Source organism: Peromyscus leucopus, chromosome 7 (assembly GCF_004664715.2).
Source record: "Peromyscus leucopus breed LL Stock chromosome 7, UCI_PerLeu_2.1, whole genome shotgun sequence".
NCBI classification, from domain to species: domain Eukaryota; kingdom Metazoa; phylum Chordata; class Mammalia; order Rodentia; family Cricetidae; genus Peromyscus; species Peromyscus leucopus.
Window position 1 is genome coordinate 59,992,097 of NC_051069.1, and position 15,905 is coordinate 60,008,001.

The window sequence follows — 15,905 nt, forward strand, 5'->3', positions numbered from 1 at the left end:
TCTACAGTTTAATCAAACTCTGGTATTCTCTTGTTCTGAAGCCAGTTAAACCTAAAGAAAATGTAGCTTCACAAAAAGCCAGATACAAATACAAAGCCATGAAAGCAAACATAGGTTCCAGTTTATAAGCTCTTCCTCACTAACCTTCTTAGGGATTCCTCCTAGGTGAAGCAATGATGGTTGGATCTTTTATTCCCAACATCCAGGTCACACAAATCTCTCATCCAGATATTGTCTTTGCTGAGTGAGTAGGTTATGTTAAAAATGATATCAAATTATTTGACATCTCTAATGATTAATAATGGAATTCTTGCTCATGAAGATGTTAAAACCTAAGATGTGCTCATTGTTAAGTTTAAAAGAAAATAACTCTATTTTTAACATTTTAATAGTGAAATTTGGTTTTGAGTTGTACTCTTTCCTTCTAGATATGCTCTTTGACATTGATTTTCCTCAATTTACACATGTCAGATCTGCTTTTAAAAAACTTCCACATAATAATGAAGTTTGTATTTTCCAGTTGATAATTGTGTGTAGAACCTAACTATAGGATAGTTGTTACTGTTGTTGTTGTTGTTGTTGTTAATCTCTGTTAGTTGTTTAACAAGTAAAAAAAAAGTGTCAAACATCTGGCCAGATGGACACAAGGACCATTGCTATGACCTTGGTGGTTGTTTACCTATATTCTGTTCCAAACTCTCGATCCTTTCCAGACTGGGCCTAGTTTTGACTTCTGCTTTGTTAAAAGAATATCTGTCAACTCATCTTCTGTTGGTTCTTCTCTTGGATTCAACTAGTCTGCCAAACAAAGCTGCCTCAGAAAGAAACAAAAAATGCTGAGCAAGAAATCATAATTTCCAAAAGGCATAATACTGTAGTAAATAATTAACTTACACAGTAATGTTTATTTAACTGCATTAATTGGAGACTTCCTTTGGGTGTTTCCAATATTTTATTTAGATAGTTGGTTTGAGCTGTTTACTAGATCTCACTTCTTTTTATTCCATTACAGAGCAGAGTGGACACAGTTAATGGAGTATTGGCAATCCATAGTGTGAACCAATCAGACGCAGGAATGTATCAGTGTTTGGCTGAGAATAAATATGGAGCTATTTATGCGAGCGCTGAGCTGAAGATCCTAGGTATGCAGTTTCTCAGCAAATAAACAGGAAAGATGTTTGGATTCTTTTCCCACCTATTCTTACTATAGTGAAGTTTTACTTTGTGAATTTAAAACCTATTTTATGTCTTGAAAAGAAGCACAGTATCTGATTGCTATTCTGTAAGCTCTTGAAGATAGCTTTCCCTTCTGCAGCTTCTCCCATCATGTGTATGTGTATGACTTTAGTCTTCATCTTAAATGGATGATACAATATGTCTTTGATATGGCATAGAATAAAATTATGTATTGTGTACGTTGATTTTCACCTTGAGGGTGTATACAGAGCTACTCTTGGTTACTTTCTCCTGCTGTATTAAAACACCCTATCCAGAGCAGCTCACAGGAGGAAGGGGTTTGCCTTACACTTCCAGGTCACAGTCCATCAGGGCAGGAACTTCATCAAGAACCTGAAGCAGAAGCTATGGAGGGATGCTTCCTACTAGCTCAAATGGATTCATGCTTAGTTAACTTTTCTAGGCAGCCCAGAAGTACCAGCCTAGGAATGCTGTCACCCACAGTGAGCTGGGCCCTCTTATATTAAGTAAAAATCATGACAATCCCACATACACATAGGTCAATCTTTTCTGGGCAATTCCTCACCCAAGGCTTTCTCTCTGAGGACTCTAGGCTGATTTAAGTCAACAAAGCTGACTAGGACAGGGATTCTAGTATTTGGTCAACCTGTCCTGTTCCTGTAGAAATGCTAATGCTTTCCCAAGTAGTTGCTCATTATCACTATAATCATGTATGTGACACCAAAGTGAATAGCCGCCTTCTCATAAGCACCTGGTACGATAGGTCTGCATTGGAGAGAAAAGCCTTTCTGGGTCCACAGAGCAAGCATAGAAAGTTCCACCTTTGCTAAGGTAAGGCTCTGGACATGAGCTCAAGTCCACAACTGAATAGTGTCAGGAAGATTTCACCCAGACTTCTCAGAGTAAGGCTGGGGTGTTGGGAACATGCAAGCCATGTTTGCTTTGTCACACTCAGTTGGTTTCCTGTTTGTTCTGGGATGACCTGTAGTACAAAGAGAGATACAGAACCCAAAATTGACTCCCTTGGCTGAGCTCCTAACCAATGTCCAAGTGAGGCACAGTCTTCTTTTTTTTTTGGGGGGGGGGGGCGGTTCCAGACAGGGTTTCTCTGTGAAGCTTTGTGCCTTTCCTGGAACTCACTCTGTAGACCAGGCTGGCCTTGAACTCACAGAGATCTGCCTGGCTCTGCCTCCCAAGTGCTGGGACTAAAGGCCTGCACCACCATCACCACTAGGCTGCGCCACCACCGCCCCGGCGAGGTGCAGTCTTTCAAAGTTGACCTCCATAATCAAAAATAAAGCCTGTCGTATATCAAAGTACTATTTATTTGTAGTGCCACATATGCAGTCATAATGGACAGATAACCACAAGATCTTTGATCATTAATAACAAATTAAATTTTGTGCTTATGTTGTATATTTTTTCATGAGATTTGAAGAGAAATGTTTCCTAGAGAAAAGAGTTGAACACGTGAATGGATTAACTTTAGTCCTCAGCTCATTCTGATGGAACGCCCTTGTCTTTACCATAGCCTCACCACCCTCTTTTGAACTGAATCAAGTGAAGAAAACAATAATTGTTACCAAAGACCGGGAAGTCCTCATAGAGTGTCGACCTCAAGGGGCTCCCAAGCCAACCATCTCCTGGAGGAAGGGAGACAAGTCAGTGAGAGGCAGCAAAAGGTGAGAACTTGATTTTGCATTTCAGTCTCTTAATATCGCAACTAACTTCTTTTATTAACATATGAAACAAGGGGCTTCCCTCAGATCCCTTCATGCATCAGTGCCATCACATCATCATGCTTTGCTCTCTCCTGCAAGCCTCTCCTACTCCCTGACCCTCCTCTGGCTTCTTCCCTCCCTCCCCCAAACAGTTCCACCCTCTGCTGTCACGCGCATAAGATATTTTGGAAGTTGCAGATGACACACATGAGGTATATATGAGTCTTGCGGAGATTATGTGATATTTCATAAACTAATTAAAATGTGATTTTTTTTTCTATATGTGATCCTAACAAGACCTAGCTCACTATAACAATGTAGTACAACTTCTTTGCTGCCCAGTAAGAATTTCACTACATTTTAAATGAAACTAATTGCTTTTGCTTTTCATTTTGGCTTTGCATTGTGATGGTCTACATATTGTCTGTGATCATTTTATGGTCTGTGTTTTTGTTTGATGTTGGTATTTAAATAATGTGAACATATTCTGCATTTGTTCTGCATAGTCATTTTATGATCAAATTTGTGCCATATAATATTTGTACCAATGCTTGCTTTTCTGTTTTTAATCATGTCGGTAAAAAATAAAATCTGATTACTTTGATAGCAACAAGCACATTTGAAATGTGTTGTGGAATATTCAGCATATAAACATTTATCTCTGGAAAGCAAAAGGCAAACAAAAGAATTTCATAGCAGTAAAAAAAATAAAAAAATTGAGACAAATGATAAAAATGAACCCTTCCTTCTAGACTATGTCTTCTAGCTGGGCTGATCTGGTAAGCTCCAAGCTTTGCTGGTCATTATCCATTGATATTTGAGGTACTGACTGAGGTGTGATAAAATGTTCTCTACTATGGAAACATAATGGTGTATATTATTGTATAAGAACTTTGTGCTTACCTGATATATAAAAATAAGGAGTTTGACAAGTTCTGCATGTCCAGAGGTAAGTACTAATATACTTAAATAATTCAAGTCAGCAATGGCTGTCTAGTTGAATAATCTTTTAAGTGACTTTGGAATACTTTTTAGAGACATTTCTGTACAATGTGGTGTCTCAGCAAGTCTAAGATACAGTGATTTAAATAGTCTCAGATGGGATTTGTTGCATGATTGGATTCAGGTAGGGCGGAGAGGTCTTTGTTGCTTGGATAGGGTGATTACGTGGGTATCAGGAGTCCGAATGAACATCTTGGTTTGAAAGAGAATTCTTCTGTCTTGTTTAGGAGTGAGTAACAAACTGTTACATCAACATTTTCCTTTGGATGGATCAGTTAAATCATGGCTCATTATGGGGATTTATCACTCATAGAGACAGAGAATCCTAGTATATAACTCTTTTTAAAATGGGAAAATTTTGTTTTGCTGTGTAGTAAAAAAAGAAAGTAAAAGAAAAAAAAGAAAATTGCTAGGTTATCATGTGTTCTGAATGTACTACAACTTTGGAGACATTGTCCAAAGATACAAGCCATTCTATCAGAAATGCATTACTTTGTTTTATGTTTCAAGGTAGAATGTGAACCTTCTATTTGCTGCAGCTCACTATACGAATGCTCATCAACTGCTCAGAAATGACACAGTGTGAGTTTAAAATTAGGTGGCATCTGTTTTTACAGAGTGGGATATTAACAGAGTGACAGAGTTAGGAATGTCTGTTAAAACAATAGAAACAAAATGAATTTAGCATGTTCTAGAAATTGGAAGCCACAGTTTATGGGTGGCATCTGCCCCACTCCCCATATACTCCTACGCACTCAGGTCACAAGATGGATGCTGACCTCAAGCCCATTTACCCATTTATTTCCAAATTTCAATACTTCTCATTGAAATGCTGTTCAGGAAGGAAACTGAAAAGTGAAATATTGGTGTTTTACTTATTCAAGGAAAAGCAAGATTTGGCTACATTCTGTCTTTCCCAGTCTATATATTTAAATCTACAAACTGGCTCTGATTATCGACAAATAAAGACTTTTCCCACTCTGAGATTGATAGATATAGCTAGGCCAGGGAATGTCTGTAATCCCAGATACTTGTGAGAGTGAGGTAGGAGGATCAAGAACTGAAGGTCATCCTGGGCTGAAGGGTGAATTCAAGGCCAAACTGGGCAGTGCAGTGAGACCCTGATCAAAAATAAGCAAAGCTTAAAAGAAAGCATGGGATTATGACGCAGTGAGGCCCAGTGCACATAGCGTATGTGAGGCGCTATGTCTAATCGCTACAGCAAAAGCAAAGCTGGCATAGTAGCAAATACCATTTTCATTAATGGACCATGAGATACTGTACTGAGTCATCATGGCTTCTGTGAATGGCTCATTCATTTGGTCCTGAAAAGTGGAAGGGAGAAGGATTGTGTCAGAGTTTAGGAGTCTATACAGTTGTTGTCTGTGTCCCGGGGCTCATTTATGGAGCATAATGATTGGCCAGTGAGAACAGCTGCTCAGTTGATCTGTCTCACCATCACTTACGATGGTCATAGCTATTTTAACCGGGGCACTCACAATTGCAAATCACTTTCCCTTTCTGGGATGCAGAATACTTCAGTGTATGAGAAATGAGCTCAGTTTCCTTGCTCGTGCTTCCATTTATTGGGCTCTATAGTAGACCTGTTTCTTTTGAAACTTAAAACCTGGGAGGTGGAGTGATGGCTCAGCAGTTCGGAGCACTTGCTGTTCTCAGAGGGGAGCCAGTGTGCTTCCCAGCACTCACATACAACGGTGACTCATAACTGTCTAGAACTCCAGTTCTGTGGGGATTCTCTCTGACTTTGCTGGTACCAGGTACACATGTAGTGCACATACATATACATAGGCAAAATATTCATGAGCACAAAATTAAAATGAACAATTCTTGAAAATAAAGAGTAACTTTGTTGACTTGTGAGAATTGAATGAAATGTTACATAAAAATAAGTTGGCTGGTAGGTAAATGGCAAGTTAGTATGGAATTTTTGTTTAAATGGGAAGATTTTAGTTTCCTACTGTAGAGGAGGAGGAAAGGTGGAACAGGCAGAGGTGGTGAGGACACCACCACTGAAATTTTGGGTTTTTAGTGGTAACAAAGGTTTCTCCTATAAATAGTATGGTAGATCTCCATACCTCTCCTTTCTCCAGTATTTGTGAGAAAAATACATTTAAAACCTGTGTGTGTGTGTGTGTGTGTGTGTGTGTGTGTGTGCGTGTGTGTGTGTAGATCAGTGGACAACTTGTGGGAGTCAGGTTTCTCTTCCTACCACATGAGTCCTGGGGGTTGTTGACTCAGGTCATCAAATTTGGCAGCACATGTCTTTATCCGCTGAGCCATGCCACAGTTAAGGAAAGATATCTAGGTCACTCTGTGGTACTAAGGAATTGCTTTTGTCACCTGCTTGATGCACTTGTTCTTCATCCCAGCCTCCAGCAACCTTTCCCTGCATTACTGCCCTCTCTCATTTGCCAGTTTCTCCTCCGGTGTCTTGGTAAGGTTGCTATACCAGAGGGATGAAAATTCACTCTTACCAGTTCTATAGTTTACTTAAAACTAAAGGACTATCTGGGGGAGTTACAACGGAAAGTTGTGGAAATGGTTCAGTTTGTACATTACTTGCTGTTCCAGCAAGAAGACTTGGGTTCAATCCCCAGCCTCCTCATCAAAGCCTGGCTCTGGAAATACCTGTGACCTCAGTGCTATAAGAGTTTATGGGCAGAGACAAGCAGATTTCTAGAGCTCACTGGCCTGAGAATCAAGCCAGTTAGTAAGCTCCAGATCTGATCTAAGACCCTGTCTCAAAAATCATGACGGAAGACCATGGAGATGTTTCAACAGGTAAGAGGACATGGATCCAGCCTTATGCCCTGAGCTCCATCCCACAACCTACATGGTGAAAAGAGAGAATGGACTCCTGGAAGTTGTCCTCTGACCTCCACATATGCACCGTTGTTGCACACACATTCTCACATACTTACTGTAGCCAGAAGTTTTCTCCAGTCCTGCAGAATCTCTTGACCCATGTCCCACAGCCGCTTGGTCCCAAATAAACACAAAGAGGCTCATATTATTTCACAAATGATAAGGTCTAATGGCTCAGGCTTCTCACTAGCTAGCTCTTACATCTTAAATTAATCCATTTCCATAATCTATAGTTTGCCACATGCCTTGTGGCTTACTGGTACTTTTATATCTTGCTTCTCCTGGCAGCAGCTAGCAGCATCTCCTCCCTCTGCCTTTCTCCTTCCTCTCTCTCTAGTTGGAATGTCCCACCTAACCTTATTCTGCCTCACCATTGGCCAAACAGCTTTATTTATCGACCAGTCAGAGCAACACACATTCACAGCATACAGAATGACATCACCCATCAACTTACAAACTAAAACAAATAACTAAATGTAAAAATATTTTAAAAGGCGATTGGATAATCTAACACCAACCTCTGCCCCCTACATATACATGTGTATGCACATTTGCGCACCTATGTGCATACACAGGCATATGCCACCCACCCTGCTACACACACCCCCATCCCCACACAATTTTCACCATGGTAATTTTAAAAAGATTTCTCACCCTATCTCTCTCTCCCCCTGCCCCTCTTGAGTTAGGATAGTTCCAGATTTTAGTGCATTGTTTCTGAAACCCATCAGCACACATTAACTTAGGTTTCCTGTTGAAATGAGTGCTCTTGAGGGGTCCTCAGTACGGGGACTGCATGGGGACCTTCTCCGACATACTATCACAAGCCTGTTCTGCTCATCAAGCTACTATTGGATTTCCACTCCAGCTCGTTATTCCCATTACTTGGCCATTAACTTTTGTTAAAATATAATCATCCAGAATCACTCCAGCAGTGCACAAACATTAAATCTTCATTATTGCATGTTAAACTTCCCTACTTTCTGTGTGCAGTCTTGGCTTAGAGAAGAATACAAGGTTCTGAGTAGAGACATAGCTTTTAATCCTGTTCAATGGCATCTGTTTCAGCTGTTATTGACCATCATAGAAATGTTATAGATGTTTAAAACTTATTTACAATTATTAAAATTTTAAAATAATTCAAGTATGCATTTTTTATTTCTAGGCAAAGAAAGTTAGTAGTTACAGAGATGGTAAAGTATAATACCAATGCTTAAGAAATTCTGAAGCAAAAACTTAAAAAATAAGTTACATTGTAGAGGAGTAATATCATAGGATAAGTGTTCTTTTATGCAACTGAAATCAAAGGAAAGACTTGTCCACAGTCCTTTGCGCGGTCCCCCTGCTCTTCAAAGGCATTTCTTAATGGCCAACTTTTCAACTTCCTCATTTAACACGCATAGAAAATTGGACTTGAAGTACCTATTAGTTGACTTCTTCTGGGAATTCATGTTGTGTTTATTGGGCAACAATGATCAAGCTCACACACTGACTCCCAGACAAATGGAAAAATATATTCTTCATAAAAGCCCTACAGGACACTGTTAGAGCAGGGAAAGTGGGTCTTCTCGCCCTTTGTGTGAAAGAAGAGGAATTCATGAGTACAATTAGGGTCCTGTTCCCACCCCCTTGTTTCCACCTCCATGCTGTGTTTGTTAATGAACATGCTGTTGTGTTGTTTTCGCAATGACAGTGTCTTTTATATATTAAGAACATAAAACAATGCAGACCCTAGGTATCTTCTTTTGTGTTTGGCATCTAGAAGTTGTACAATAAGAGTAAATGAGTATTCATTCATCAAGAGTATGTCACTTAGCCCCCTTTTAACTTAAAGCCTATGCTTTTAGAGGAAATGAAATAATCCAAATGATATTATTTATCGTGAGGAAAATGAAGATGATGTCTGACTTCATAAGATAGCTGACTCATGGGCTGCTGGCAGTGTGCAGTGTACTATCACCCACAACTGCTCTCCTGTGACTTCCCTGAGCTCAGGAGAGGAAGGAGAACACATCTTACACTTACTATTGTAGAGTTATGGATGGACTTCTTAGAATCAGGAAAAATTGAACTGTATAAGACTCAAGCTCCTTCAGCCACCCCTTGAAATGCTCATAACAGCACAATAAACAGCAATGAGTCATAGTCACATTGGAAATGACGATGATAGATACATTCTTGACTTCTCAGTATATCAGCCCTTCAAGTAGAAATGGGCTAAACGAAGTAATGATCAAGAAGCCTGTTATGCCAGCAACTGGAGGCCAAGACAGTAAGAATATGAGTTTGAGGCTAGCCTAGTATACATAGTGGTCCCCTTAAAAAATGGACAAGCAAATCAAAAGAAATGATCAACACTTGTTCAAGCCTAAAACTCTGAAGTCACATTAAAAACCAGCAGAAAGACCTTTCCACTCATGCTTGCTCCATGACCTGTCACTGAATTCAGATTGTAGACACTGTCTTCATTGTCATCTCCAGGGAAACCACTCCTGAAGGCAGTGGGATGCTCATCTGCATCCTCTGATCCACCTATTCTGATCCTACATATTGTCGGATATTATGAAATTAGAACCACAGAAAAGAAATGGCATAAATCCTGGGATTTTAAATGAGTAATACACAGTAGTGTTGGTGAATAGTGATATAGAGAATGATTGAAAAAAATCCATGATTTCTACAAGTGATAACCCATACACTTCCAGCAAAAAGAAAGAATGGAAATGGCATCACCTCATGTTTGAATAGCTATGTATATGCTTGTGTATTGTTTACTTTATTAAATAATCATACATAGTGTTGCTGGAGAACTTCTCTCCAGGTTCAACCAAGTCCCGCAGTCCCACAATCCACGTATAAAATAATCACTCAGACACTCATATTACTTATAAACTGTATGGCCATGACAAGCTTCTTGCTAACTGTTCTTATATCTTAAATTAACCCATTTCTATAAATATATACCTTGCCATGTCGCTTGTGGCTTACCGGCATCTTTACATGCTGCTTGTCCTGGCAGTGGCTGCAGTGTCTCCCTCCTTCTTCCTGTTTCCCCAATTCTCCTCTCTCCTTGTCCCGCTAATACTTCCTGTCTGGTCACTGGCCATCAGTGTTTTATTTATATAGAGCGATATCCACAGCACTTCCCCTTTTCTTATTTTTTTAAAAAAGAAAGGTTTTAACTTTAACATGGTAAAATTACATATAACAAAACAATTACCAAGCAAGAATTACAGTTACAATATTAAAGAAGATATCTATCTTATATTTGTGAGTGTAAGGTTTTATATTTAACTGATCTTTTATCATAACTAAGGAAAATTGTAAGTATCTAGTTTTTAACCACATTAAAGACCTGAGAAGGAACATAATGGTACCTGAGAAATGGTAGATGGATGCAAGCAACTTTCTGGAATCTTGTAAGAGTAGACCAAGACAGCTGGCAGCCTGGACAGTCACCTAATGTTTCTCAGCATTGTTGGTGCATCCAAATTGGCTGACCATTTTAAACATAATGCAGTGTCTCCCTCCTTCTTCCTGTTTCCCCAATTCTCCTCTCTCCTTGTCCCGCTAATACTTCCTGTCTGGTCACTGGCCATCAGTGTTTTATTTATATAGAGCGATATCCACAGCAACATAGTGATAAGGATCATCCTTTCATAGGACAAGATGGTTGGAATAAATGAACACTCAACTCATTCTACATGGGCTACATCACAGGGTTAAACAGACCAGGAACTATGTGCTGACTAACCTCAAGATTAAAACTGGAGGATGAAGGATTGGGACACTGAGAAAATAGTAAAAAGACCAAGTTAGAACAGTAGCTCCTGACCAAACTAGGCCTGTAAACATAGTAGCACAAGAGTACAAAGTTCAGACACACATGAAGCATGAAGGTAAAACAATAGTAGAGATGAGCTGTCAGGAAGAGGTCTAAAAGAAGAGGTTTAATATGGAGCATAACAAATGTGTATATGTTTATATAGGAAACTCTATAATCATTAGCACTTCCAGAAGAAACAGCCAGAAATATGCTGAGTCATAGCAATGAAAGCAGAGGCAGTATTAGAAAAATCAGACTTTAGTAACCATACTTCATATACACATACTGTAACACACACCTTACATGTGACACACATAATATACACATAGCCTCCAGACAGGACATGGCCCCACACACATCCACCACATACACACCACACATACATGCACATATACCACACAGTTCACAGGTGCGCACACACACACACACACATACACACACACACACAGAGAGTTTTACAGAATTGATATATGTATACATATAAGATGCATTTATATGGAACACTGCAGTTTTTCTGAAACTGTTTCTGATGAGCATTTGATGATCACATGGTAAAATGATGTCATACTACCAGTGTATTTCAAATCATGTAAATTTGAAATAAATTTTATTTTGAGAGAAAACACAGGTACATTCACTCTTACAGTAAAAAACTGGGAATAAACACAACTAGTTGTTCAAAGGTTTGAAATGTATGAATTAGTAATAAATTTCAATCTTCATTTTTATGTCTTTCTATATTTTGTAAGTTATTTATAATTTTTATAACTGTTCATAGAAGAAGAACATTTAGGAGGTGTCATAAGATTTTATAGTAAGAACTTGTCACATGTTAAAATGATGATGTGTTGCTAATCACATGGTTCAAATAACTAAAATAATGTAGATTTGGTCTCAGTCTTAGGGCAGAATGTTACTGTCAATATTCTGTCTTCAAACTACATTGAACTTTCATTGTGTGGAGGCAGGACCTTCCTTGAGTGATTTTAAGATTGCAACACTTGCATTTGCTCATTTCTTTTTCTTTCTTTTTACACCCTGACCATTCTCAGTGACAGTGTAATCTCACTCAGAAGAAAGGGGTGTCCCTCTACCTGGAATGTTGAGCCAAACACAATTCTGAGAGTTTACAGATAGTGGGAAGACAAGTGGTTTAAACTGACTTCCAACGCTGTTTTGTACTGAAGTGCCAAGGAAGAACCCTCTAAGTCAGATACTGACTTTTAAGCTCAAAGGCATTAAGTGATTTGTTTAAAATTACCTGTCATAAAACAACATTAAAGCCACGTCTGGTGCTAGTCAGTAAATCTATAATTCTATAATCAAAGTGAGAAAAAATGAAAATGAAACTGCATTTCAACCACAGGAAGAAGGTAGTAGAATTCACCTCTCCCACCTTGTGAGACAGTCTCCCAAGGCCCTAGTTAGCTATAAACTTGTAGCTGGTCTTAAGTTCATGTCCCTCCTCCTGCCTCTGCCTTCTGAAGACTGAGATTGTGTCACTGTGTCTGACTAAAATTCAGGTTGTGTTTTGTCATTCTGTTTCTGTGTTGGGCTCAATCCCAGGTCTCACACAAGCCAAACAAGCACCTACCACAGGAGTTTATCCCCAGCCCTCTCTCCACTTTTTATTTGGACAGAGAGTCTCACTCTCTATCCCAGGCTGGCCTCAGACTCACTGTCTTCCCCTTATGGACCCAGTGCTGGGTCTATGGGCATGAACCACCACGCCCAGGGTTCTCTCAGAGTATCATATCTGGATTTTGCTTTCTGTTCTGCAGTCAAGCACTTTGAGACTGACTTCATAACTAGTTTTAACACTTTACACGGGTTCAGACATCCCAAATGAAGAACTTTTATTAATCTGTCTGCACATTTTATGATGTAACAGTAAGCTATCTTGGGTTTTCAATTGTATATGAATTGTAGAGCTGGAGACCACATGTCCTAGGCTCTTTTGCCAGATGATGAGATTCTGTGTGAGGAGATAGCAGTTGCACAATTTCTCAGCAGCATCCTTGAAGGGAAGCTGCTTGCTCTCCCTGGTTGTCCCACTTGGGCTAGTGTGGTAGTTTTATTGTTGAAAATTGAACTGAGAGTCCAAGGGCAAAGTCAAAACAAGGAAAACCAGTTCCTTAATGACTGCATGGACTATGCTTCCTATCCACCTAAGCCACACCCAGCTTTGACTAAGAGAGAAATAAATACTGGATCTTCTAAAGCCACAGTTTGTTATTACAAGTGCATGTTGTATTAATAAATCCAGCATCCAGTTAAAAATAACCCCAGAAAAACCCAAATACAGACAATGTTTCATTTTTTTTCTAACTCTCCTGGGGAGGCTTAGCCATTTGTTTGTCTTCTAGAAAGATAATAAAATTTGTTTCTGGCTTGTTATGCTTTCTTATTTTTAAATTCAAATCTATTTCTAACCAATACAATAAAAAAATAGGGAAATTACTTATTTTGGTAACAGCTATATTATATTCTCATACATGTATGCATTATATAATGTTTATGTCAGGTTAAAGATCTTTGTCTCCCCAAGATTTATCCAGTCTTTATATAGAAATATTTCCTTCTAGCCATTATGGGATTAGGGAGAAATCTGGTGTTAGGGAAAGCCCCAGGAATACACAAGGATGACCCCAGCTAAGACTCTTAGCGATGGTGGAGAAGGTGCTTGAATTAACCTTCCCCTGTACTCAGATTGGTGACTATCCTAATTGTCATCATAGAACCTATCTATATCCAGCAACTGATGGAAGCAGATGCAGAGATCCACAGCCAAGCACTTGGCCAAGCTCCTGGAGTTCAGTTGAAGAGAGAGAGGAAGGATTATAAGAGCAAGGTGAGGGGCGGGGGTCAGGATCATGATGGGAAAAACTACAGAGACAGCTGATCCAAGCTAGTGGGAGCCCACAGGAACTCTGGACTGGCAGCTGGGGAGCCTGCATGAGACCACACTAGGCCCCTTGACTGAGGGTGACAGATGCATGGCTTGATGTGTTTGTGAGTCCCCTGGCAATCAGACCAGGACTCACCCTGAGTACATGAACTGGCTTTTTTAGAGCCCATTCCCTAGGGTGCCATGCCTTACTCAGACTTGATGCAGAGGGAAGGGGCTTGGGCCTGTCCCGACTTGGTATGCCAGCCTGTGTTGACTACCCAAGGGAGGCCTTAACCCCTATGAGGAGTAGGTAGGGGTGGGATGGAGGAGGTGGAGGGGAAGGAGGAGAAAGGGAAAGAGAGTGGACAGTAGGCAGTAAGCAAAATGAAAAAAAAACTTTAAATAAACAAGTAAATCTTAAAAAATAATATGCAAGAATAAAAAAAGAAGTATTTCCTTCTAGCTTTTAAAAATATAAATATATTGTCACTATAATTGTCTGAGATATAGCACAACAGACTTCTTTTTAAATTTTTTAAATTATATTTCATTCATTTGTTTCGAGCGCATGTGTATGTTTGGGGACATGTATGCCCCAGTGTTGTGGAGATGAGAGCGTGGCCCACAGGGGCCAGTCTTTTCTTCAGCCACGTGGGTCCTAGGGGTGAAACTCAGGACGCTGGGCTTGGCAGCAGGTGCCTCTCCCCACTGAGCCATCCCACCAGTGCCAAGACTTCTTATCCCTACCTAACTGCCAAGCAGCACACAACTGACTTAGTCTACCACTGCCATTGTTCAACCTCTCTCATCCCATCCTGCTCCTATTTCTCCAGCCTCCGACTACACTATTTGTCCTCAGTTCCCCTGAGTTCAGTTTCCTACATTCCACCTACTTGGAAAATACACATACATGTGAGAGTATGTGGTGCTTTTTGAACCTAATTTTCCTTCCAACAGTAGAAAGGATGTCAAGGTACAAACTAATGAACCCAGTAACCAAAATTCCATCTTACTATTATTTTTCACTTCCTCTATATGATGATAAACTAGACTACATAGGTTTTGGTGATTGTTACAATAAAAAAAAAAAGTTTGTGGCTTTGTCTTCTCACTGCCAAATTAATGAGAGGATCTGATATTATGCATAAATTACTTGTAAAATCAGCATCACAATTCTAGTGCTTCTGCCCCTGTTTTTTCATTCCTGATCTATCTTGGTTTGAGCAAAATACAGTGTTTCAAAACTCATTCCATTCTTAGAATGCATAACCCAAAATAGTACAAATGTACTGAGAAAGAGCATTCCCACTCTATTAAGTTGTTGATTAAAAATAAGGGAGGGAAAGTGTTCTCATGGCCTCAAATACCCACACCTTTGCTGCCCTGTTGACATAATAAAATAGTGATGAAAAATCTTCAAACATGTGACCTGCAATTACATGCAGAAGACAACACATCAGAAAGCCTTACATTCTTTTTTTCCTGGTATGTCCCAAGTTGAAGCTCATAGAAGAGCTTCAGATTCCTCCCCAAAGACCTTTGAAGATTCCTTTCTGTTTCCTGCTGTCACCACCAGCCTGTCTCTTGTTTCCTTTTCCCTTAATTGTTAAATATAACAAAACAGGCATCAACTCCCTTAGGGAAGTACCGAGGAAGAACTCGGGCAGTTTAAGCCATAAATGACAGCAGAATAAGGCTGCTCCTGTTGTCCTAGCCGCTTCTCCAGCTTGCAGCTTTACGTCTCTATCTAATTACCAGTTTAGCAAACAGTTCATAAATTCTACTTTTAACTATGGTTCATTTACCCCAGTCACTATAAACAGTTGCACAAGTTGCCTAGCTGTGCGCTCCAAGTAGGCACAACTTGAACAAACCATTAATTGCTTAAAGGCTTTTCTTTTCCAAAAGCCCCCCAGACTACAACTTACAGCTTAATTTGTCCTTAATACAAACAACAACTAAAATATTTGGGAATTCAAGCATCTAAGTGTGTGCCACTGACTGATCCTACTACCTCCCCAAGTGACTCTTTGTTGAATATAAAATAGAGAAGAAAAGTTTCAGAGAATGTTAAGAAAAAAGCATTCTACAGTGGAGATGTTTAGCGACCTCTGGGATTAGCTACTAATCCCAATAGTCACTTCTTTTCAGTTTTTTCATAAATCATTCTCTAATTTAACTATCATTAGTTTATATTGGGAATTAGAAGCGTGGCTACAAATTAGAGTGCTGACATGGTGTTAACCCTGACTGCAGCCAAACAGTGGTGGCACACGCCTTTAATCTCTGCACTTGAGGGGCAGAGACAGGTGGATCTCTGAGTTAAAGGCCAGCCTGGTCAAAAGAGTCAGTTCCAGGACAGCCAGGGCTACACAGAGTAACC

General features: G+C 39.6%; 1 protein-coding gene across 1 annotated transcript in view; it reads left to right on the top strand.

The window, feature by feature from the left end:
- Window positions 1-15,905, top strand: part of Cntn5 (contactin 5) — a 1,130,804-nt gene that overhangs the window by 890,824 nt on the left and 224,075 nt on the right. Inside the window, exons 13-14 of the mRNA XM_037208201.1 lie at window positions 1,013-1,142; window positions 2,729-2,879. Coding sequence (XP_037064096.1) covers window positions 1,013-1,142; window positions 2,729-2,879 — 281 coding nt within the window. The remainder of the gene's footprint in view (window positions 1-1,012; window positions 1,143-2,728; window positions 2,880-15,905) is intronic.